Raw genomic sequence first — 23988 nt, 5'->3', positions numbered from 1 at the left:
TGAAGGACATTTACTTGATTTCCAATTCTTTGCCACCACAAACAGGGCTGCTAGGAATATTTTTGTATAAGTGATATTTTTACCCTTTTTCATTATCTCTTCAGGGTATAGACCCAGTAGTGCTATTGCTGGTTCAAAGAGTATGCACATTTTTGTTGCCCTTTGGTTGTAATTCCAAATTACTCTCCAGAAAGGTTGGATGAGGTCACAGTTCCACCAACAATGTATTAGTGTCCCAGATTTCCCACAGTCCTTCCAACAATGATCATTATCCTTTCTGGTCATATTGGCCAGTCTGAGAGGTGTGAGGTGGTATCTCAGAGAAGCTTTAATTTGCATGTCTCTAATAAGTAATGATTTAGAGCAATTTTTCATATAACTATGGATTGCTTTGATCTCCTCATCTGTAAATTGCCTTGGCATGTTTTGTCTGAACCTTTGCCAGGAGGAGGAACCCCCTGTCTTTGGTCCCTTCCATTAGAGTTTAGGGCACCTCAGCTCATGAAGGACAAAAAAATCAGCCAGACATGGTCAGATGGGGAATGGCTTCCCGTGGCCCAGATACTTTGAGGCTGCTGAGTCTCATGATCAAGTAAGTTCTCAGTAGGGGGAGTGGAAGCCTTCTAGCCTACTTCCTCCTTAAGTTCGGGGTTGAGTTTTACTTCTCAGGAGACTTCCCTATCAGAAGGAATTGAAAACATTTCAGAATTGCCTTTGGTTTCTTTGGTTACTGAGAAAAAACACTGACCATCAATTTATTGATTGCAGCCTAGACTAATTAATAAATTGATTATTAATTATCCAGAAACTCTGTCTCTTGGGGTTTTTATTCATCTCACTACTAATTATCCTTGTGATAAAAAAATAAATCCTATTTATGCAAAAATATTATAGCAGATCATTTTGTGGTGGCAAAGAATGGGAAATTGAGAGGAGGCTCATTAATTGGGGAATGACTGAACAAGTTGTAGTGTATGATTGTAATGGAATACCGTGGTGCTAGAAGAAATGACTAATTTGAAAGCGGGGAGACAGGTGGCTAGGTGGCGTAGTGGATAAAGCACGGGCCCTGGAGTCAGGAGGACCTGGCTTCAAATCCGATCTCAGACACTTCATAATGACCTAGCTGTGTGGCCTTGGGAGAGCCACTTAACCCCATTTGCCTTGCAAAAAAAAACCCTAAAAGAAAGTGGGGAGACTTCTAGGACTGATGTGGAGAACCAGGACAACACTGTATATGAAACAACAACATTGTACCAATAACCAACTGTGAAAGATTTGGCTAGACAGATCAAGCCAATGAAGGAGCCAAAACAATTTCAAAGGACTCATGCAGAATGCAATCCACCTCCAGAGGACTGATAAACTTCGGAAAATTGTAGAGTGAAGCTCACTTTTTTCATTTTATTTTTCTTTATGTATATGTGTGTATATATTCTTTTGCAACATGGCTGATACAGAAATGTTTTGTATGACTTCACATGTACAACAAATATCAAATTGCTTTCTCAAGGAGTGGAAGGAGAAAAAGAATTTGGAATTCAAATTTTTTTTACAAATGAATGTTAAAATGTTTTGCATGTATTTGAACAATTTTTAAAGAAAAATAGAAATATATATTAAAAATTAAGTCCTTTGTGTATACTTTGACTTCTTCCAACTTTTCTAGCCTTCTTTTGTTATTCGCATCTTCTCTTAGATCTCATTCTCCCTGGGATCCAGCGCCACTGGCCTGCTGAGATACAATTCTTTGAACATTTTACTCCATCTCTGAGTTAGCCTTTGCAGCAACCAGGCTGTTCCTTAGCCACACTTGTCTCTGACTTCCTTCAAGCCCCAGTTCAAATCCCTCTTTCTGGAGGCCTTTCCTGGTCTCCCTCAATTGCTAATGCCTTCTACTTTCAAACTTCCTTCATTTACTCATATATATGTTGTATGCACTTAGTTATTTCATGTTTTTCCCCTTAAAATGTAAGTTCTTTGGGATCGGAATCCAATAAGTGCCTTCCTTTGGATTTCCAGACCTTAACTTGTGGTCTGTGCTTAACTAACTGATATTACCTCACAAATAAAAAATGTAGAGGGGTGGCTAGGTGGTGCAGTGGATAGAGTCAGGAGTACCTGAGTTCAAATCCAGCCTCAGACACTTAATAATTACCTTGCCGTGCGGCCTTGGGCGAGCAGCTTAACACCATTGCCTTGCAAAAAAAAAAAAACCAAAACAAAAAAAACTAAAAAAAACAAATAAAAAATGTAAAACCTCTTTCATTAATTTAATAAATAATCCCTACTCCCAGGTTAGAAAAACCAGAGAAACAACCCTATTTTCTCATAATCTTTCTTTTTTTTTAGTAGCAAACCCTAGTATCTCAGGCAATATCAATAAAACCAGCTAGAAGACTTGATAACAACAGTGAATGCCAAATTCTATGCGTAAAGATATCAATACATTTGTGACCATTTGACCAATGGATCAGTTATGAGAAAGACTACACTCAGAGTCATCTCCAGTCATCTCCAGGCATTGCCATGTTCTCCAAAACACAGGAATCACAGTCCAGATAACTCAATTTATTTCACAAATTCTCTTCTCAGTTTTCTCTGAAAGAATGAGTCAAAAATCAGTTCTCTTGAAATGTTTTCCCCAGTTCTCTCAAGGATAACTTCTAATTTCTGCATTCTCTCTCTCTTTTTTTTTTTTGCAAGGCAATGGGGTTAAGCGGCTAGCCCAAGGCCGAATGGCTAGGTCATTACTTAAGTGTCTGAGACTGGATTTGAACCCAGGTCCTCCTGACTCCAGGGCCTGTGCTTTATCCACTAAGCCACCTAACCTCTCCTCCAATCTTTTTTTTTTTTAACAATCAAATAATCGGGGGCTTTGTTTAGTGAAATGTCCAAGAGTTTATTTGCCCTTTCTGGCTTTGGTCTTCCTTAGGTAGAATTCAAGCTCTCTGCCCTCGAGCACGTAGCCGGCTGCTGGGCCACACTGGCCTGGCCTCCATGCGATGCAGGCCAGGAGCTTGCCCTGCTGGAACTGTTCCTCTAGAAGTGAGCTGCTCTTGGCCTTCTGCTTCCTCTCCTCGTATTTCTTCTGGATCTTCTCTGAGCCCTTTTTATTTAAAATCTCCTTCTCAGGAGTCCGCTTTGCTCCCTTCTTCCGGCCCAGTGGCAGGGCACAGTGGGCCTCATGCCACGGGCGGTGCGAGGTGCTGTCGATGAGCACAAGGCAATTCTGCACCAGCGTCTTGGTCCGGCCCAGCTCATTGCTGGACACATTGTAGACTACATCGATAATCCTTGTTTTTCGGGGACAGCACTCGGAGCCCCAGGAGAAGTTGCCCACGTCCAGCCGCAGCGCCCGGTACTTCTTGTTGCCTCCGCGGACTCGCACGGTGTGGATGCGGCGGGGCCGCTCTTGGCCTTGGCGGGGGCCGATCTTGGCCTTGGCGGGCGGCCGGCCCGGCTCGTACTTGCGCTTCTTGTGGTAGGGCTTGCGCTTGCCCCCGGTCTTGCGGCGCTTGTGCCAGCTGTCCCGGGTGATTCCCCAAGGTCGGCGCGAGCTGTAAGGAGTCCAATCCTTTTAAGTGTAAACTTTTTTGAATTAGATTTGCAAGCCACTTGGCAAACACACTCTTGCTAGCTCCGATGAGGTGCCCACATTCTCTGACAAGATACTGGTCATCCCTCTATTCTAAGCTGTGATTTAGAAATCTAAATCCACCTCAGTGAAGCAAGTCATCCACAAGCGTTATTACATGCTGACTTTGTGCTGTTTGAGAAACCACGACAAGCCTGGGTTGCATGCACAAGAGGGAGCAGTTCATCATGGCTCTCTTCTTAGCCAACCTCTCAGGTCTGCAATCAAGTTTTCTCTTGAGTTCCAGGCTTTCAACGGGCAATAGAGTGAAGACCCCCCCTTTTGCCCCCCAATCTGGTTCGGAGTTGCTTGCCCCAAGCTTTGTCACAACGTTTTGGCTTCCTTCTGATGATACCATTGGTAGCCATGGAAATGCCCAGAAGGGGCTAGATTTTGGCATCTGTTTTGGGAAGTTCTCTGTTATGTCTAGACTCTATACCTTGGGAAGACAACCTTGGTATCAGAATGACAAGAGTGACTTTGTATTCCTGCTTTAGGCCGGCCCCACTAATGGCTTCTCTTCTTCTTCCCCTTTCTGAAAGACGCTTCACAGGCAGCACTGGGGCTCTGCCAGTATTCTTGGGGGGAAAGTTTGTCTCCTGCTCCGAGCACTCCAGTTCCCCCACTCTAGGAAGAACCTCAATTCCCTTTACTGAGTTCTGACTGAACAATTGTACGTTCCTTAGAACATTCCTGCTGTTCACCCTCCTAGGACTCAATTCGCAGCTTTTCTACCTCAGATAACAATTTTTTTCTCCCCAACAATTTGCTATGGGAATCTTCCATTGCCTCCAGTGATCTGGAATAGTAAGAGGCGTTCCTTGAGTGCCTTCACATTCTCCTCCAGGAAGGAAATCATCGGCCTAGAATCAGAACTTAGTCACTTACACTTAGATCATTCTTTAGTCATTCAGCTGTGACAGAAGATGAAAAATCTCATTCTGAATGTCATTCCACTACACAGTTTCCTTATTCTCCAAATTGATGGAGATTTGTAGTCTTGTTTCAACACACTATTCTTTTTTCCCCCCTTAAAATTGTATAAATGACTTTTTTCTGCCCTATTTTACTTTTCTCAATTACATATAATTTTAAAAAATATTTATTTTTGAATTTTAAAATTTTCCCCCAATCTTGATCCCCCCCCACAGAAGGCAGTGTGTTAGTCTTTATGTTGTTTCCCTGCTATAAGCTGATCTAAGTTGAATGTGATGAGAGAGAAATCATATCCTTAAGGAAGAAAACTAAAGTATGAGATAGTAAAATTACATAATAAGATAACGGGTTTTTTTTTTTCCTAATTTGAAAGTAACAGAGCACCAGCCTCTGAAGTCAGGCCATCACTTCATACTTCAGTTCAAATCCTAGCTGAGGTCCTTCATAATCACCTAGCTGTGTGACCTTGGGCAAGTCACTTAACCCCATTGCCTACAATGTCAAAAATAAATAAAGTTTGTTATTAAAAAAAAAGAAAGTAACAGTCTTTGATCTTTGTTCAAACTCCACAATTCTTTCTCTGGATACAGATGGTATTCTCCATCAAAGATGCCCCCAAATTGTCTCTATTTGTTGTACTGATGGAATGAGTAAGTCCATCAAGGTTGATCATCACCTCCATGCTGCTGTTGGGGTTCTGTTCTTCTGGCTCTGTTCATCTTGCTCAGCATCAGTTCATGCAAATCCCTCCAGGCTTCCCTGAAATCCCATCCCTCCTGGTTTTTAATAGAACAATAGTGTTCCATCACATATACATATATATAATATATGTATACATATATACATATATATCACAATTTGTTCAGCCATTCCCCAATTGATGGACATTCACTCAATTTCCAATTCTTTGCCATCACAAACTGAGCTGCTATGAATATTTTTGTGCAAGTAATGTTTTTTGTGATCTCTTCAGGATATAGACCCAATAGTGGTATTACTGGATCAAAGGGTATGCACATTCTTATTGCCCTTTGGGTGTAATCCCAATTGCTCTCCAGAAAGGTTGGATCCCCAACAATGCATTAGTGTCCCAGATTTCCCACATCCCTTTCAACATTGATCATTGTCCTTTCTGGGCATATTGGCCAATCTGGGAGGTGTGAGGTGGTACTTCAGAGATCTTTCATTTACATTTCTCTAATAAGTAATGATTTAGAGCAATTTTTTCATATGACTATGGATCTCTTTGATTTCCTCATCTGTAAATTGCCTACTCATATCCTTTGATCATTTTTCAATTGGGGAATGGTTTGGGTTTTTTTTTTTATAAATTTCAGTTCTCTATATATTTTAGAAATGAGTATTGTCAGAAACATTAGTTGTAAAAATTGTTTCCCAATATATACTACATTTGTTTTCATCTTGGTTACAGTGGTTTTGTCTGTGCAAAAGCTTTTTAATTTAATATAATCAAAATTATCTAGTTTGTTTTTAATGTTGTTCTCCATCTCTTCCTTGGTCATAAACTGCTCCCCTTTCCATAGATCTGACAAGTAAACTACTCCTTGATCTCCTAGTTTGCTTATAATATTGTCTTTTATGTCTAAACCCTGTATCCATTTGGATCTTGTCTTGGTATAGGGTGTGAGATGTTGGTCTAATCCAAGTTTCTGCCATACTAACTTCCAAATTTCCCAACAGTTTTTATTGAAGAGTTTTTAATCCCTAAAGCTGGACACTTTGGGTTTATGAAACAACAGATTACTATAATCATTTCCTGCTATTGCACCTAGTCTATTCCACCACTCTATTTCTTAGCCAATACCAGACAATTTTGATGACTGATGCTTTATAATATAATTTTAGATTGGATAGGGTTAAGCCCCCTTCTTTTGCACTTTTTTTCATTAAATCCCTGGAAATTCTTGACTTTTTCTTTCTCCATATGAATTTACTTACATCAACTATATGTAATTTTTAAACTTTCATTTTTTAAAATGTTGGATTCCAAATTCTTTCCCTCCCTTCCTTACCCACCCTCTCCTTGAGAATACAAGCAAAGTGATATATACTATACATGAACAGTCATGCAAAACAATTCCATATTAATGATATTACAAAAGAATACATAGACAAAAACCCCCAAGAAAAATAAAGTTTTGAAAAAAGATGGCAATTTGTATTCTTATTTCACTTGCTCTTTCTCTGGAGGAGAAGAGTATTTTTCATCATAAGCTCTTCAGAATGATCTTTTATCATTGTATTGCTGGGATAGCTAAGTTATTCACAGTAGATCATCATACAATGCTGCTATTTCTGTGTACTGGGGTTCTCAGGGTCCTGCTCACTTCATTTTGCATCAGTTCATTGAAGTCTTCCCAGGTATTGGAAAGGTTTTTTTCTGAAAGCATTCCATTTATAACTTCTTATGGAACAATAGTATTCCATGACAATCATGTACCATAACTTTTTTTTTAAGTTTTTGCTAGGCAGTGGGGGTTAAGTGGCTTGCCCAAGGCCACACAGCTAGGTCATTATTAAATGTCTGAGACCGGATTTGAACCCAGGTACTCCTGACTCCAGAGCCGGTGCTTTATCCACTGTGCCACCTAGCTGTCCCCATGTACCATAACTTGTGGGGTATAAAGGGGTTTAGAGAAAACTAGTACCTCTGGTATCTGCTTTCCACTTTTGGGGTTCACTTTTGATCCACCAATTCTCACCTATGGCCAAAAGAAGCTGCAACCTGTGCAGTGGCTATCCCCCATAAACTGTTCTGGCAGACAGGTTACATCTGGTTGAAGATAACTGAGGAGTCTCAAACCGGTTGGTGAGTTAGGGGGATTTCTAGCCCAAGCACATGAAGACTTCCTCTGGTAGAATGGGAATAGGAGCAAAATTCATTCCAAAGGCCATGAAGGCAGCTGAAGCAAGTGCTGTGGAGCATGTGGAGACTGGTTAGATATTAAAGATGCCAAGGACATTCACTGAATCCTAAACTATTGCGGGTCATCTCAACTGTTGCCTTAGCACTGGACTGTGATATCTATGGAAGAGAGAAGGAAGCTGATGACTTGGTGCAACTCTGCTCCACTTAAATCCAATGTAGGCACGAAACAAGACCTCACTCACACTATTTTACCATTTTTACCCATCTCAAAGTGTGGTGACAGACAACTGATGAAGCAGTAGGTATGGATACAATGGAAATGAGTGTCACAACCCTGCACATAGCTGGCCCAGGCCACAGGGTCATCTCCTCACTGGAAGCATCAGTGGGATTCTACAGCCCCCTGGATGTCTGAGCAGCACTGCTCACCTCCTGGTATAAGGAAGGGACTAGAAGAGGTGCCCTAAAAATTGTCTGCTTAACCTTTGACCTGATTACCAGAACAGATGGGGAATCCACCCTGTGCTCAAAGCATACAAAAATGAATGAAAACTTCTGCAAACATCACTCCACTCACCATGGGTATAGAAAAAGGTGCACACAATCACAGACAGCACAAGAACCAATAGACCTGAAGGACAAACAGCTCTTCTTGCAAGAGAATTCAGCAGATATCACATCCAAATAGCAGCACTGAGTGAAACAAGACTGGTAAAGGAAGGCCGACTTACAGAAGTCAAAGCTGGATACATGGTTTTTCTGAAGTGGCCGCAGTGACAGGGATTGCTGTGATGATGGAGTGGGTTTCTCAATCACATCTAATCCAGTCAACAAGCTTGGGTACCCCCAAAAAGAAGTAAGCAACAGAGTCATTACAATGTGATTGCCACTTAGCAGAAAACACCATGGCGCCATCATCAGTGCAATTTTATGAAGACCTGGAGACCCTGGTATCCTTAATGTACCAGAGAATAAACTTATAATTCTGGATCACTTTAATGCTAGAGTTGGGTTGAACAATAGGTAGAGTTGGAAATAACAGCAACATGGTCAGCTGAAAACTTGTGCATCTCATGACCTTATCACCAACCTTGTTTTCTTGTTGTTTGTTTTGTTTTGTTTTTTAGGTTTTTGCAAGGCAAACGGGTTAAGTGGCTTGCCCAAGGCCACACAGCTAGGTAATTATTATGTGTCTGAGACCAGATTTGAACCCAGGTACTCCTGACTCCAGGGCTGGTGCTTTATCCACTACACCACCTAGCTGCCCCAACCCAACCTTGTTTTCTATTTTACCTGAATGCAATAGAACTTCCTGGATGCACCCTCGCAGCAAACATTGGCATCAAAAACTATGTCATTACAAGAAAAGGAGACCAAGAGGATGTGAGAGTGACAAAGGCAATGTGTGGTGCAGAGTGCTGGACTGATCCTAGACTTAACCTCTCCAAGCTAAATATTTGTATTCACCTGAAGGGGTGGCCCCAAAGTAAAATGACTACCAGAATGGCCCAACATTCAAGGATCTAACCAAGGCCTTTGATGTCATCAGTCATGAGGACTTGAGGAAAACTATGTCAAAATTTGGATGTCTGGAGAAGTTCAATCAGTATTGTACCTCAATTTCATGCTTGCCCAGGTTCTGGATAATGGATCCTGTGCTCAGGATTTCCCAGTCACCAGTGGAGTGAAACAAGGCTGTGTCCCATGTTTTTAGTATGACATTTTCAGCAATGTTTCTGGATGCCTTCATTGAGGATGAACATGTCATCGAGGTCAGCTACCATTATTGATGGTAAATTATTTAACTTGAAAAAGCTACAAGCCAAAACCAAAATGGAAGGAATGATGGTGCATGATTCTTGTTGTGGTGGTGGTTCAAAATCATGAACTCAATTAAGCCTTTAAGGCTGAGATATAACTTGCTTGTTTGTGCTAATTTTGGCCTGATAAGTAACATCAAGAAAAGAGAAGTTTTGGGCAGCTAAGGTAGCACAGTGCATAGAGCACCGGCCCTGGAGTCAGGAATACCTGAGTTCAAATCCAGCCTCAGACATTTAGTAATTGCCTAGCTGTGTGGCCTTGGACAAGCCACTTAACCCCATTGCCTAGCAAAAAAAAAATCCTAAAAAAAAAAAAAAAAAAAAAAAAGAAAGAAAATAGCAGTACTCCACCAGCCAACACCACACTATATGTGGAACCATTAGTTATTGCAAATGGAAAAATTGTGATTACTGTGGATAAGTTTAATTACCTTGTCAGTATACTTTCCAGAGATGAACATATAGATGATGAAGTTGATGCACGCTTTAATAAAGGTGATTCAGTATTTTGGAGGCTCCAAAGGAAAGTGTGGGAAAGAAGAGATATTAGACTGCCTACCCAATGGAAGGTCTACGGGGTCATTGTGCTGACTTCGTTGCTGTATGCCTATGAAGCCTCGATAGAATTGTCTAAAGAAGATTATGAAGACCACCCGGAGAGAGATAAGGTGCCAGAAGCAGGTTCTGAAGCCGAACTGCCAAGCATTCAAACTCTTCTGCAGAGAGTGCAACTGCAATGGGTCGGCCATGTTGTTGGAATGCCAAACACACATTTACCTAAAAGACTATTTTATGGGGAATTCAAACAAGATGAGCAGTCACATGGATTGATTCAAGGTCTCTCTGAAGAACTTTGGCATGAATTGTGAGACATGGGAGACATTGGCATAAGACCATCCAGCATGGCATGCCACATCAAAGAAGGCATTTTGCACTATAAGCAAAGCAGAATTGAGTTGCACCAGTTTAGAGACAGCTCTGCTCCAAATGTTCATATGGACTGTTTATGACCGACTTGTAGAGTCTTCCAGACTTATATTGATCTGATTAGCCACAATGGGATCTACTGTACCTTGACTCTGACAGTGAAATTATTTTGGTCCCTTTTGAGCATGAAGGACAACAACCAACCAACCAACCAACCAACCAATCTTATCACAACTTGTTCAACTATTTCTTAATTGATGGTTCATTCTCTTGATTTCCAATTCTTTATCACCACAAAAAGAGCTACTATAAATATTTTTGTATATATTGGTCTTTTTCTTTTTTCTTTGATCTCTTAGGTATATAGACCTAGTAGAATTACTGAGTCAGAAGGTATGTAGAGGTTTATATCCCTTTGGCAGAGTTCCAAATTATTTTCCAGAATGGTTGGACCAGTTTATATTCCACCAGCATTTCACTAGGGTACCTATTTTTTCCCTCATCCCCTCCAACATTTGACATTTCTGATAGGTTGGAATGGTACCACAGAGTTGTTTTAATTTGCCTTTCTCAAATCAATAATAATGTAGAGCATTTTTCATATAGCTATAGATACTTTAGATTTTTTCTTCTGAAAGCTGCCTGTTCATATCCTTCGACCATTTATCAATTGTGAAATGACTCATATTCTTATAAATTTGACTTAGTTCTCTATTTGAGAAATGAGACTTTGATCAGAGAAGTGTTGTAAATTGTTCTCTTTGGTTTCCTGCTTTCCTTTTAATATTGGTTGCTTTGGTTTTGTGTAAAAAACATAAATTTAATCAAAATTATCCATTTTAAATCCTGTGATGCTCTCTATATCTTGTTTGGTCATAAATTCTTCCTTTACCCATAACTAGGACAGGCAAAAACTTTTCTGCTCCCCTAATTTGCTTTTAATATTATACTTTTATGCCTAAATCACTAAGATGGAAGTCATAAACCCAAGACTACAGGTTCACTGTTCTGTGCTGTTTCAAAAAGTTTGAAATTTCTGAATAATTTGATCACATTATTAATAACACATTAATAAAAGGATGGTCATTTGGTCTTCTTTCTTAGAACAAAGACTCCCTCAAGATGGTGGGTTCATAATTTATATGCCCTTGCAAGAGGGGGTGTTCCTGAGGCTGACAATCAACTCTGATTAGTTAGCAATTAATGAGAAAATTAATATAAGGAGGGTTGATTATATTACAATGAGGGTCTTGAAATACCTGATTTGGATCATCTAAATCTTGGTCAAAAAGATTTATTAAGTTTGATGTCACTTGCCAGACAAAAGGGAAAATTCACATGTTCTACAAACCTGCCTGAGTTAAAACAATGAACAGGAAAGCATTCATTAGCCTAAACTAAAAATTTCTTTTATTATCTGATTAGATCTTAACCTAACCCCTACCTAAGATTTCTGCTACTGGTTTTCTAGATGAGGAAGTAGAAAGGGGGTAAACCTTGGCTCTGATTCAATAATTAGTTATTAATATGAGAAAGAAGCATTTCTCACAGTTGTTTCTGCTATTCTACATGACTAGTCAAGACCTGGCAAAGATGGAGCTGCCCTTTGTGCTTATGGAAAATGTAGCTTTTTTATATACACCCCCCCACACACACACACACAATAGAGGAAGGGGGAGATCCCTGCGGCCTTGGTGGAAAGGGCAGTCTTATGGTCTTGGTGGAGCAGGAAGGTTCAGGGCCTCTTGGTGGATGGGGAGTACTCAGGGGTCATGAAGGAAGGGGAATATATATATATTTATATATATGTAATGTTGGGGTGAGAGCAGAGGGAAAGAGAGACACACATGGGCATCCAGTTTTCTCTTATTCAGACTTTTAATAGGTCAATCTGGGGCCATTAGCCCCTCATGAGTCCCAAATACATGTCAGACCAAGAGCATCTTTGGGTCTCTTCTTCTGATGGGGTCTACCCCTACCCCAACTCCAAGGAACCTACATGGAGAGGAAGGTGAAAGTGAAGGGATCTGGTTGCCTAGATCCTTCAAGGAAAACACGGATATTGGCCTGGATATTGGGAGGGAGTAAAGGGGATTTAAAGACTGAATGTCTGAGTCTGAAAGGGTAAAGGGGTTGGAAAGTGGACTCCTGGGTTCATGGTTATGACACTCATTATTTTAACTCAGGATCCTACCATGAAGTTTTTGTCGGAGGTTGTGAGTGCTGGGCATGAGCTAAGGTAGACTGGAAAGACTAAGAGAAAGAGGAGAGCTTTGAGTCCTCAAAGAGGATGCCATTGGGAACAAGGATACCCTATTCTCTGAGGGCAGTTGGAATTTGGGAAGGGATGATTTGTCTTAGAGACAAGTGAATTTTGAAGGGGAGGCATGCCTAGCTCTCAGGGAAAATTTGGGGGTGGGATACTAGGGACCTTGAGAAAGCAAGGGTCGGAAGGCTTGGAACTTGGGGTTTCTTACGTGGAAGTCAGAATCTAATTCCAGAATGTCCACTGGTGAGTCCTAGAGCTGATGGGTAGAGAAGTCACCAAAAGGGGGAAGAGTCTCCTCTGGCACATAGACCTGGCCAGGATGGCATGAAGCCTTTAGAAATGGAAAGGATGAAGTCATTCTGGATTGATGGAATGAAGTTCTGCACAATGGTTAGTTCAAGACTCCAGGAGAGGCTGTGTTAGATGGAACTTGTTGGACTGACCAGACAAAGCCTTGGTAGACAGGTAGTTTGGGGCTTCCTTTGAGCAGCTGGCAGAGTCTGGAGCATACAGTATGAATGAGATGGCAGTGGATGGATGGGAATGCCTGGAGGGTGAGCTGTCAGAGGACTTGATGGCTTAATCATCTGAGGCCTTAATGGTTTGTGCTTTTGAGTCCTTGGTAAAAGAGTCAGCTGTGACCTTGAGACTTGGGTGAAGTCAGGGCCTCCTGGAGTGCTTGTGTGGGGTCTTGGAGAGTAGAGACTTCTTGGAGAATTTGGAGAGCCAGTGGAGTGGACTCCTCTTGGAGAATTTGGATGAAGACTTGGTGGACTGGTAGGGTAACATTTCAGTAGGTTGTGCAGGTATGGCCTTGATGGAGGTGTGCAGGTGTGGCTCTGGGTTCTTGGTAGAAGGGAAAGGCTTAAAGGTCCTGGTGGTGGGGGAGATCTCTGGGGCCTTGGTGGAAAGGAAAGGCTTAAAGGTCTTGATAAAGGGGGAGATCTCTGGGGCCTTGGTGGAAGGGGAAGGCTTAAAGGTCTTGATGAAGGGAGAGATCTCTGGGGCCTTGGTGGAAGAGGAAGGCTTAAAAATCTTGGTGGAGGGGTAGATCTCTGCAGCCTTACTGGATGGGGAAGGCTTAGGGGTCTTGGTGGAGGGGGAGATCTTTGTGGCCTTGGTGGAAAGGGCAGTCTTATGAGTCTTGGTGGAGGGGGAAGGTTCAGGACTCTTGGTGGATGGGGAGTACTCAGGGGTCATGAAGGAAGGGGAAAAAACAGTCTTGGTGGAGGAAGAGAGCTCTGGAGTGTTGGTGGAGAGGGAGGGCTTTGGGAGCTTCATGGAGGGGAGGGGTTCTGGGATCTTGGTAGAGGGGGAGGGCCCATGAGTCTTGGTGGAAGGAAATGGCTCTGGGGCTTTGAGGGAAGACTCTGGAGCCTTAATGAAATGGTCAGGTGAGGCCTCAGGCAGTGGGTAGAACGAGACCTTGGTGGAAAAGTGGGACATTTTGGTGGAATCTAGAGACTTTTGAGGGTAGGATGAGGGCTGGGGACTAGACTGTTTCGGGGTCAGCAAGGACTCATCCCCTTGCTGTGAGAACCATAAATGAGGTAACTCTGTTGCATCCTTGGACTTTCTGATGTCCATGGTCTGCTTTAAGGGAAACCTGGAACCACAAGACCATACATATTGCATCCCATTGACGGAGTCCCTCTAGGAAGCATACCCCTTGCTTCTTGTTCTTTGGGGGGCCCCCCCTCTTCTAAATGACCTAGACTCATAGAATCTCAGAACTAGAGAGAATCTTTGAGATCACCCAATCCAAAAGTGATGGGGAGATTACTAAAGGTTCCCTTGTCTCAAGGTCTCACTACCTGTTCCAGTCATACTGGAGCTGAGAGGGTCCTCAACAAGCCCCTCTTCTGGGTCTCCCTTTGAATACCTCTAGTGACGGGGAGATCACCACATACTTGGAAAATTCCCTCACTAGCGACTTAGAAATGGAGGTCTTGCTTTTGTCCTTGTGCTGAATATCTGTCGACTGAGAGCAGGTCGACCCCCTAACGTTGGAAGAGATCCTTGGACTTTTGAACTGGGCTAAATTTGATGATGGCAGGTCGCTCTCCCAAGTCGTGGAAACCTGGCTGCTCGAGGAGAACTGTGTGCTTGAGGAGTCCGTGTAGTTAAAGCTTTCCTCAGATGGATGGCTGGACCCCAGCCACGAGGATGACATCTGGGGGTGAACTGTACAAGGCTCAAATCTGGAGAGATCTGATCTGAGCATCATTGGAGTGGAGGCTTTGGAGGCCTGGGGAGACCAGAGGGAGAAGGGGCTGAGGTTCTTGGGGGCCTAAAGACTGGCCACCTGTGAGCACAAGGACACTAATACATTGACCACCTAATACACTGACTGTGAGTCAAGGCCCCCCATTACCTTGGCCTCCTGACTGTGAGCCCAAGGGCCCCCATTACCTTGAGTCGGTTCAGGGTGTTGGAGACAGTGCTGAAGAGGGTCCAGATGATCATGGAGGACTGCCCTGAGGAGGGGAAGCAGGGGCAGATCAGGATGCTTGAAAGTCCTGGGTGGAGCGTCCCAGAGTTGGGAATTGAGGCCAACCCCTCACCTTCCTCTTTCATGCAGATCCCAGGAGTCTTCTTCTTCTTGTGATATTTATAATCCATTCTATGGAAGCAGTTCTATGGGAGTCTGGTGTCCTGAACCTCTGCTCTTGTCCCCACCACACAGGGATCCAGTGACTTTCCCCCCAACCTATTGCCTCCCTCCCCAGCCCTACCAGAAACCCAGATCTACCCCATCCCACCACCATTCCCTCTTCCCTGATGCACCCTAGGGTACAGGCCCACTTTTTCTCCTCTTCACGCTCCAATTGAAGGGTCATGAAGGCGTTGGAGTCACTGATGGCTCTGGACAGCTGGAGGGAGGAGGGCAAGCTGTCCGGGACAGATACATCGCTGCTATGTCCCAGGTCCCACCCAGCCTCCCCCGGCCTGCTACCTTGGCCTTCATTGTTGTGGAATCTGGGGAGAGGCAGGAACACAGAAGCTCAAGATAGAGAAAGACACTGAGGCCCAGGTGGAAACAACCAGGGAGGGACAAGAGCTGGAGACAGGGACCAGTGTGGCATGGCCAATAGGGGAAAATGGGGGAGCAAAGTAGATCTCAGGGATTCCCTTACCAGCTTGGAACAACTTCTGGTCCTGGGGGGGGGGGGGCAAAGGAAGAGCAAAGGTCACAGAGGAAAGACCATCTGGCCCTCCTCCCTCAAGGAGTCCCCATTCCCCAGCCTCCTCCTCTCTAATGGATTCCAGGGTGGGGTGGGGGTAGGATTCAGGGCCCTAGCCCCCTCACCATTCAGGGACTTGGGCTGGGGTGGGAGCAGGACTGAGAAGGCTGACTGGGGCTCCCAGTGGTTAGGGTCCAAGGCTTCTCTCCACTTCTCACCTCGAGCTCGAGCTCACAGTGGATCTGTTCCTCAGGGTCTTTGGGGGCTTTGGGGCCCTTGGGAGCCTCAGAGTCCTCTGGGGCCTCAGGGGCCTCGCAGACCTCAGGGGCCTCAGGGGTCTCAGGGGCCTGGGAGGCTTCAGGGGCCCAAGCTGGTGCAGGCCCTTGCAGCAGGTAGACCAAGTATCTCCAGCGGTTGAAGAGGAGGCAACCCTCCCTGGGATCTGCATGGAGCCGCAGGTAAAAGCTGCGGCCAGAGGCCAAGCAGAGCTTCAGCCTCCAGCTGGCTACATTGTGGACCAACAGGTGGACCAGGCGCAGAGGCAGCAGCCTGCAGGGACCACAGGGTGATGGAGTTGGAGTCAGAGGGGGAGGTGACCTGGGGCCTGAGGGGCAGGGGTCTAGAAGGGCAGGGACCTAAGGGGCAGGGACCTGGGGGGCAGGGGCCTGGGGGGCAGGGGCCTGAGGGGCAAGGTGGGGGGCCATGTTGGGTCACCTGGTGAGCTCAAGTCGCTGCTGGCTCTTGTCTCCCACCGGCTGGGCAAGCAGGATGAAGTCTGGCAGCAGGAGACCAGGGATGGATGATGCCACCCCCATCGTCACTGGGTTCTCCTTCTTGTGCAGAAAAATCACCTCCCCTCGGTTTGTCACCTGGACAGGGTGGGGCAGGGAGGCTGGGAAACACCCTCCAGGGAAAGCCCTCCCCATCCCCTGTCAAGAGTCAGGCCCCTCCCTCCCAGGGGGCACCTGCAGAAAGTCGCTCTCAAACATGGGCAGCAGCGGCCCCAGGGGGAGGTACTCGCCCTCCATCACCATTCTCTGGAGAGGGCCCAACAGTGGGACCCATGGCTGAAAGGATTGCTCCACATCATTCAGGAAGAGGCTTTTGTGCCGAAGAGCTGAGATCCAAGAGGAAGCAGGGGAGAGGTGGGAGCTGGGTTGAGTTCAGGCTCCCCCATCCCTCCTAGCCAGCTCCAGGGGTGTCTCGAGCCCCCCTTGGCCCCCAGCTCTTGGCCCCACCTGCCGAGGTGACCGGGGGCATCATTGGTGCCAGGGGGTCTGGGTATCTCTAAGGAGCATCAGGGCCCCTGGAACTGGGGCATCTGTTGGGAGAGTACCAGGAGACTCCCTGTGAGGGGGGGGGGAGGCTGGCCAGGGCATCTTGGGACGGTCATCTGGTCAGCATGCTTAGGTTCCCTCTGGAACTTGGATCCAGAGCTGAGAAGTGGGAGTCCACCATTGTGACCTCACAGGTCAGAAGGGTCAAGGAACTTTATGGAACCCCAGCCCTAAGCAGGGAGCTGAGAGACCCATCCAAGGGGGGGCGGGTCAAGGATGCTTGACCTGGAGAGGAGGCGGCTAAGGGTGGGGCAGCCGGGAGGAGGGAGCATCCCAGGTTTAGGAGGGGCAGACCCAAGTTCTGGGGGTGTGTAGGCTTGAGAGGAGAAATTCCTGAACTGACTCAGGATGGGGTAGGTGAACAGCCACGGGACAGCTTGGGGTCAAAGTTGCCTTCCCACCCGTCTGGGGCCCTGTGCCAGGCAAGGACAAAGGGGGACTGAAGAAGACAAGGGAGGGAGCCATGCTGAGCCCCATTGTCCATTCTAGCTGTGGCTGGAACAGGAGAGGATGGATGGGCACAGATCACGGGGGGCTGGCAGGCTGCCTGAGAAGCTGAACCCCAGGGCTCTGGGGAACCTCTGAGGCTTTTGAGCGAGGGATAGAATGTAGCTGAAACTTGATTGGTTATTGTGATCCTGGGAAGGCCTCAAAAGAGCCTGGCCTCCGGTCAAGGTCCCTTGTCTCCCAAGAGATGATGGTATTCCCTAAAAATGGTCTCCGAAGACCCAGGCTGCAGGTGGCTCCTCACCCAGAGGTGCCTTTGGCCCAGCCCTGTCTATCCTAGAAAGTCTCCCCAGGGAGAAGAAGTGTGAGCCTTAGGCTGTCTCCAGCTTTCCATAACACTTAATAATTACCTAGTTGTGTGGCCCTGGGCAAGTCCCTTAACCCCATTTGCCTTGCAAAAAACAAAACGAAACGAAACAAAACAAAAATGAGGCTTAGGGCCGGCTAGGTGGTATGGAGGACAGGGCACCAGTCCCAGAGTCAGGAAGCCCTGAGTTCAGATCTGACCTTAGATTTTAACTAAGTATCCCTGGGCAAGTCACCTAGCCTCGAGGACCTTTGCCCTGCAAAGTGAGAGAGTTAGAGCTGAACCCTGCAGATCAGTGGTTCTGGGGTGAGCATTCCAGGGGAGGCCTCTGGGAAGAGCCTCCAAATCTTTGGCTCTTCAGTGCCAAATCCCCCCTGGGCTCTCTTCCCTCCTCATCCTCTTGGGGACTCTGGTACTTGTCCCTGGTGGTCAGCTCCCAATTCTCCATCCCCCCCCCCCCAACAACTGCCAGTATTAGGCCAAGGGTCCTGGATTTGGAGACATCGATTCACATTTTGCCTCTATTCTCTGCAGATGGCCCAACAGTGGGACCCTTCCCAGGCAAGCCCTCCTCTCCCACCCACCATTGGAGTAAGAACTCATTCCTGCCCACCCAGCATCTCCCTCAGAGTCCTTGAAGCCATACCCAGGCCCATTGACCTGAGGGCCTTTTGGCTTAGTCCCTGAGGAGCATTTGGGCCAGGCCTGGAGAATGATGTCAGAGAAAGGGGCCCCCATGTCTGCTTCACCCTCTTTGCATCTGCTGTTCTACCCCCTCCCCAATCTGCTTTGTCTTCTCCCCCTTCCCACTGTGTTGACCCCCGCCCCAAGCACCCTTGGCCCCGATGGATGGCATCCCACCCAATTCCTCAACCTGGAGAGAAGATGCCAATTTTTATTGATCCAACTTTTATCTCTTACATTTCTTTTGTACAAAACACAAAGAGAAATAACTACAATAAATAGGTACCAAAGTTCGGGCCAGGGCTGGTCGGAGGTGCCATCATGGGCCCACATTAAAATGATAATTTAAATAACTTAGAGGTGGGCAAGGAACAGGAGACCAGAGAGGGGAGGCTGTCTTCTCTCAGCCACGGAGACATGGGAGCTCTGCCCACTCAGGGGCTCCAGCATCCAGACCAGCACCCCCCCCAATAAATAGCTATAAATAGAAGACGTTGCTGTCCAAGGTACTGTAGTTGGGGTGGGAAGGGGCAGAAAGGGGAGGTGGGGCTACTCTGAGGGGCCCAGTGCATATGGGCCTAGCTGACTAGCCTCAGGCTTCCTTGGGATCCCACTCTCTGAACCCCCAATAAATAAATAAATTAAAAAGGGTATGAAAGGAGGCAGGCCAAGGACCCAGGCCTCCACCTCAGGGCCCAAACTTCTGGTCCTTTGGGGGAGGTCAGAGCCGAGCCTTCAGCAGCAGCAAACCCCTCACGGCCCAGTCCAGGGTGAGGTGCAGCCCCCCCAGCACAGCATGGGCTGCCTGGATCCCACCCCAGGTTGACCCTGGTGGGGCCAGAGGTGGGGCTGGGGCCTCCGGTGGAGGCTTGGGCAGAGAGAAACGAGCCATCTGTGAAGAAGAATGGACAGGGGTCAGTGAGCCAGCAGCCAGGGATAGGTTTGGGGTGGGGCCCTGGGATGGAAGGAACCTCAGGACACATTTCCTGGGTTCTGGGTGAGGAATGACAGGATGTACTCTCAGTCTCCTGGGGTAGGGGTAATGATACTTTCAAGGATGAGAGTCCCGGGGGCTATGGTTTCAAGATCCAGAAAGGTGGGGGAGGGGGAACAGGGTTCTAGGTTTATGCCTTCCTATCCTGGCCTAGAGGTTCCCACCTTCCCAGCAGAGGGTCTCAGACCCTGAGGTCACTTTCTTTGGTCCCTTAGTCAGGGTCCAGAGATCCACAGGTCCATGGTTTGGGGGCTCAAGGTGGGCATCCCGGGATTCATGCTCTCCAGGGGGTATTTTCTCAGGGACTGAGAAGATTCTTGGGACTAAGGGTGAGCCAGTGGACTCTGGAATGAGGGTCTCCAGGGTCAGCCATCTCGGGTCCTTGCTAGCAGTTCTAGGGCCAATGGTCTCAGGCCTGAGATGAGGGTCCCTGGGGCGGGGGAGGGGCATGGTCTCAGGTCCTGTGGCTTCAGGGGCTTTGGGCCGGGACTGGGGGGCTCTTTGAACCTGAGCCAGGTTCCTGGGGCCTCTGTCTCTGCCTCTAGGTACCAAGGGGACTGACTGCCTTGGGAGTTCCCTGGGTCCTACCAGGACTTGCAGTCTCTTGAGCAGCCGGTCCAACCTCACTTGGAGAGCTCCCAGTTCTGGGTCCAGGCTCCGAAGGGCCGGGCCCCCCGCGCGGCGGAGCCAGTGTACATGCCAGAGGTAGCAGAGGAGGTCGGTTCGCAGGCGGGTCAGCACACTGGGGAGCTGGCAGAGGGGACACACCGTCAGCCCCCCTTACCCTGGCCCCAACCACCCTCCCCTCCATTTGAACCCACTCACCTGAAGGGCACCCATTGCCCCAAAGCTCATCCCAGGGGTCGGCAAGGAATCCAAGCTGTGATCTCCCTCTGCTGGGAACTTGGCTTTCTGGGGGGGAGGAAGGAAATAAGGAGGGGATCCTTCCAGACCCACTCCCTCCTCATCCAGGATTCAGGACCCCCCGGCCTCCTGCCTTTCAGTGTCAGTCTCTGCCTCCCGCTGGTTTGGAACGGATGGCTCTCTTCCTCCCCTGCCCCCCCCCCCCCCCCCCATTGAATCTTGAATCTCTTCTTTTCCTCCATCTCTCTGCCCTCCCCTGGTTTCAGTCTGGCTCTGGCTCTGGCTCTGAATTCTCCCGGCTCTTCCCCCAACCCCCATCTTTTTGTCCACTCCCCCCCCCCACTCATCTTCTCTGTCTCTCCCTGCTTTTGAAGCTCTCCTCGCTTGTCTCTGTCCTCTGCCAGCCACCAGCCACCAGCCAGCCACCTTGGGGTCTTCAGCCGGGACCCTCAGCAGTTCCTCACCCACCTGCGTAGCTCACTGGCTTCCCATCGTCCTCTTCTCTCTCTGTCTCTTGTCTCTCTCTCTCTCTCTCTCTCTCTCTCTCTCTCTCTCTCTCCACCTCGGTCTGCCTCTTGTCCTTGAGTGTTTCCCTGGCAACCTGTTTCTGTCTAACTCTTGTCCCTGGGATACCACTCTCTCCCCCTCCCCCTTCCTCTCCCCCTCCCTCTTTCTCTGTGTCTATCTGCTCTCCTCTCTCCCTTCCGATTCTCTTCTCTTGCTCTTTCCCCTTGCTCCCTCCCTCCTTCCCTCTTTTTCTCTCTCCTCCCTCTTCTCTCCCTCTCACTGTCTGTCTCTTTCTCTGCCTTGTCTGTCTGTTTCTGTTTGTCTATCTCTGTGTCTGTCTGTTTGTCTCTTTATGTTTCCCCCTCACTCTCTCTCCTCGCTCCATGTCTATCTCTTTGTCTCTGTTTCTGTTTCTGTATCTCTCTGTTTCTCTGTCTCTGTCTCTGTCTCTCTCTGTCCCTCTGTCCCTGCTTCCCTGTCTCTGTTTCTCTCTCCCTCTCTGCCTCTCTCTCTCCTCTCTTCCTGTCTGTCTCTGTTTCTCTCTCTCTCTCTTGTCTCTCCCTCTGTCTCTGTCTCTCTCCCTCTGTCTCTGTCTCTTCTCTCTTCCTCTCTCTCTCTCTGTCTCTGTCTCTGTCTCCCTCTGTCTGTCTCTCTCTGTCTCTGTCTCTTTCTTCTCTCTTCCTCTCTCTGTCTCTCTCTCTGTCTCTTGTCTCTGTCTCTCTCTGTCTCTTCTCTCTTCCTCTCTCGTCTCTCTCTGTCTCTCTCTGTCTCTTCTCTCTCTCTCTGCCTCTCTCTGTCTCTCTCTCTGTCTCTTGTCTCTGTCTCTCTCTGTCTCTTGTCTCTGTCTCTCTCTCTGCCTCTCTCTGTCTCTTGTCTCTGTCTCTCTCTGTCTCTTGTCTCTGTCTCTCTCTGTCTCTTCTCTCTGTCTCTCTCTCTGCCTCTCTCTGTCTCTGTCTCTCTCTCTTCCTCTCTCTGTCTCTTCTCTCTGTCTCTCTCTCTGCCTCTCTCTGTCTCTCTCTCTGTCTCTTGTCTCTGTCTCTCTCTGTCTCTTGTCTCTGTCTCTCTCTCTGCCTCTCTCTGTCTCTGTCTCTCTCTGTCTCTTGTCTCTGTCTCTCTCTCTGCCTCTCTCTGTCTCTGTCTCTCTCTCTTCCTCTCTCTGTCTCTGTCTCTCTCTGTCTCTTGTCTCTGTCTCTCTCTGTCTCTTCTGTCTCTCTCTCTGCCTCTCTCTGTCTCTGTCTCTCTCTCTTCCTCTCTCTGTCTCTGTCTCTCTCTGTCTCTCTCTCTGCCTCTCTCTGTCTCTCTCTCTGTCTCTTGTCTCTGTCTCTCTCTCTGCCTCTCTCTGTCTCTGTCTCTCTCTGTCTCTTGTCTCTGTCTCTCTCTCTGCCTCTCTCTGTCTCTCTCTCTGTCTCTTGTCTCTGTCTCTCTCTCTGTCTCTTGTCTCTGTCTCTCTCTGTCTCTTCTCTCTGTCTCTCTCTCTGCCTCTCTCTGTCTCTGTCTCTCTCTCTTCCTCTCTGTCTCTTCTCTCTGTCTCTCTCTCTGTCTCTCTCTGTCTCTTGTCTCTGTCTCTCTCTCTGCCTCTCTCTGTCTCTCTGTCTGTCTCCGTGTCCCTCTGTCTGTCTCTCCGTCTCTCCCTGTCTCCCCTCTCCCCCCATCTCTCCCTCCTGGGGTGGGGGTGGGTGGGGGGCTCACCAGCTGGGCGGCCAGCTGCCGGGTGTCTCGCAGCAGCCCCCGGGTCAGGAGCACGGCGCTGTCCAGCTCGGCTCGGGACTCCCCGGGGCCCGGGAGCGGGGCGGCGCGGGGCGGCCCGGGGGGCAGCGGGGGCGCCGAGGCCCCAGCGCGGGGGGGCCACAGGCTCAGCACGGCCAGGACCAGGCGGCACAGCCCTGGGGGGAGCGGGAAGAGACGGGGGGAGGCAGAGCGGGGCCCGGGCCGGGGCCTGCGGGGAGCGGGGAGCTGGGGCCCCGAGGGGGCGGCCCGGGGAGCCGGCTGCCCCCCCTCCTCCCGGGAAGGCAGGGGCCCCGCCCAGCCGAGCAGACGCGGCCCGGGGCGAGCAGACGGGCCGGGCGTCTCCCTCCGCCCCCGGACGCCGGAATCCCGGCCCTAGTGGGGGGGGAGGCGCAGGCCACGACCTGCCCCCCGCCCCCCCATCTGCAGACACCCACGCCCCCTGCCCCCCCAGAAGCCCGGAGCAGCGGGGAGCGCCCGCCGGGGGCCAGGTCTGCCGGGGCCCGCCGGCCCCCCCCGCCCCCTCCCCAACCCCCCGCCCCCCGAGAGCAGGACCGTGAGCAGACGGAGCTGGGAGAGGTGCCCAGAGGCGGGGACGTGGGGACAGAGAGAGGGCTGCGGAGGGAGGGAGAGCGGAGGCAGCGGGCACCGTCCGACCCGGCGGGACGGACCCCCGCCCCAGGGACAGGGCACGGGGGCACCAGGCCCAGCTGCTGGGGGGGGGCCAGGGTCACACCGAGGGAGAAGCCACTGGGACACACCCGGGGAGCCAGGGGCCGGGGTCCCCCAGAGGCTGCGGGAGACAGAGCGCCGGAGAGGCTGGGACCCAAACAGAGCCTGGGCCGCTGCCCCCCATCCCCTTCCCTAGCCCTAGGCTCAGCCCCGGGGGAGCCCCCACCTCCTCCTGCCCAATGCAGCCAATCAGAGGCTCCCCCACAGCCCAGCCTCCTTCTCCTCCCATCTCCTCCCCTTTCCCTGTCACCCAGAGTCTGTGCTTTATCTTTGGGTCCTTCTGGCTGGGCCTCCTTGAGTCTCTCTTTGTCCCTCTCTGACTCTGCTCCCTCACTGACCCCTTGCCCGCCTCTTCTGGCCTCTGCTCTCTCTCGGGGTCTCCTCACCTCATTTTCACTCCCTCTCTCCATCTTCTGTCCCCCACTTGCCTGTCTCTCTGCTCCCTTCCAGCCTTCCACTTCTTTCACCTTTCTCTAGCTGCCTCCCTGTCCCCCAGGTTCCTGTGTCTCAGTCTCTCTCCCTGGCCTGCTCCCACTCTTTCACCTTTCTCTAGCTGCCTCCCTGTCCCCCAGGTTCCTCGGTGTCCCTCCTCTCTGTTTCTGTCTCTCCCTCTCTGACTCCCATCCAACCTTCCACTTCTTTGACCTTTCTCTAGCTGTCTCCCTGT

The 23988-nt window shown here is 48.7% G+C and overlaps 3 protein-coding genes across 9 annotated transcripts; all 3 read right to left on the bottom strand.

Annotated features, from left to right (window-relative positions):
* Window positions 1-2902: 2902 nt before the first annotated feature.
* Window positions 2903-10032, bottom strand: LOC141509975 (small ribosomal subunit protein eS8-like). Its single transcript, XM_074219903.1, has 4 exons — window positions 9843-10032; window positions 8757-8812; window positions 8041-8156; window positions 2903-3560 (listed from the first exon to the last, which is right to left on the bottom strand). The coding sequence occupies exons 1-4, from the start codon at window positions 10030-10032 to the stop codon at window positions 2903-2905; spliced, it is 1020 nt and encodes a 339-aa protein (XP_074076004.1).
* Window positions 10033-12086: 2054 nt separating this feature from the next.
* On the bottom strand, window positions 12087-17088 carry GARIN5B (golgi associated RAB2 interactor family member 5B). 6 transcript variants are annotated; one of them, XM_074193623.1, is made up of 13 exons: window positions 17001-17088; window positions 16630-16781; window positions 16379-16533; window positions 15883-16213; window positions 15617-15638; window positions 15436-15458; window positions 15285-15352; window positions 15044-15102; window positions 14892-14956; window positions 14390-14727; window positions 12923-14085; window positions 12688-12810; window positions 12087-12205 (listed from the first exon to the last, which is right to left on the bottom strand). In XM_074193623.1, the coding sequence occupies exons 1-11, from the start codon at window positions 17041-17043 to the stop codon at window positions 13140-13142; spliced, it is 2202 nt and encodes a 733-aa protein (XP_074049724.1). In that variant the 5' UTR covers window positions 17044-17088; the 3' UTR covers window positions 12087-12205; window positions 12688-12810; window positions 12923-13139. The 6 variants fall into 6 exon arrangements, with proteins under 6 accessions (XP_074049724.1, XP_074049716.1, XP_074049743.1 ...); XM_074193615.1 differs by having other exon boundaries at window positions 12688-14085; XM_074193642.1 differs by having other exon boundaries at window positions 12688-14085; window positions 15883-16129.
* Window positions 17089-18663: 1575 nt separating this feature from the next.
* IL11 (interleukin 11) lies at window positions 18664-22956 on the bottom strand. 2 transcript variants are annotated; one of them, XM_074220037.1, is made up of 4 exons: window positions 22554-22614; window positions 20319-20405; window positions 20082-20243; window positions 18664-19391 (listed from the first exon to the last, which is right to left on the bottom strand). In XM_074220037.1, the coding sequence occupies exons 2-4, from the start codon at window positions 20346-20348 to the stop codon at window positions 19221-19223; spliced, it is 363 nt and encodes a 120-aa protein (XP_074076138.1). In that variant the 5' UTR covers window positions 20349-20405; window positions 22554-22614; the 3' UTR covers window positions 18664-19220. The 2 variants fall into 2 exon arrangements, with proteins under 2 accessions (XP_074076138.1, XP_074076137.1); XM_074220036.1 differs by having other exon boundaries at window positions 19308-20243; window positions 22554-22956.
* Window positions 22957-23988: the final 1032 nt, after the last annotated feature.

The sequence above is a fragment of the Macrotis lagotis genome, chromosome 1 (assembly GCF_037893015.1).
Source record: "Macrotis lagotis isolate mMagLag1 chromosome 1, bilby.v1.9.chrom.fasta, whole genome shotgun sequence".
In the NCBI taxonomy this organism is placed as follows: Eukaryota; Metazoa; Chordata; class Mammalia; order Peramelemorphia; family Peramelidae; genus Macrotis; species Macrotis lagotis.
This window is presented reverse-complemented; position numbering and strand designations above follow the sequence as displayed.

Coding starts and splice junctions, on each gene's coding strand:
- LOC141509975 (XM_074219903.1), bottom strand. CDS start 10,032: ATGGCCGACCCATTGCAGTTGCACTCTCTGCAGAAGAGTTTGAATGCT. Junction 8,157..8,756: donor GGAAGTTCTATTGCATTCAG/GTAAAATAGAAA, acceptor TGTTTCACTCAG/TGCTGCTATTTGGATGTGAT. Junction 3,561..8,040: donor CACCTTTTTCTATACCCATG/GTGAGTGGAGTG, acceptor GACTCCTTACAG/CTCGCGCCGACCTTGGGGAA.
- GARIN5B (XM_074193615.1), bottom strand. CDS start 17,043: ATGCCCTGGCCAGCCTCCCCCCCCCCTCACAGGGAGTCTCCTG. Junction 15,459..15,616: donor CCAGAAGTTGTTCCAAGCTG/GTAAGGGAATCC, acceptor GCCTCTCCCCAG/ATTCCACAACAATGAAGGCC. Junction 14,728..14,891: donor ACACCCTGAACCGACTCAAG/GTAATGGGGGCC, acceptor TGGTCTCCCCAG/GCCTCCAAAGCCTCCACTCC.
- IL11 (XM_074220036.1), bottom strand. CDS start 20,348: ATGAGCTTTGGGGCAATGGGTGCCCTTCAG. Junction 20,244..20,318: donor GGGCAATGGGTGCCCTTCAG/GTGAGTGGGTTC, acceptor CCCCTCTGCCAG/CTCCCCAGTGTGCTGACCCG.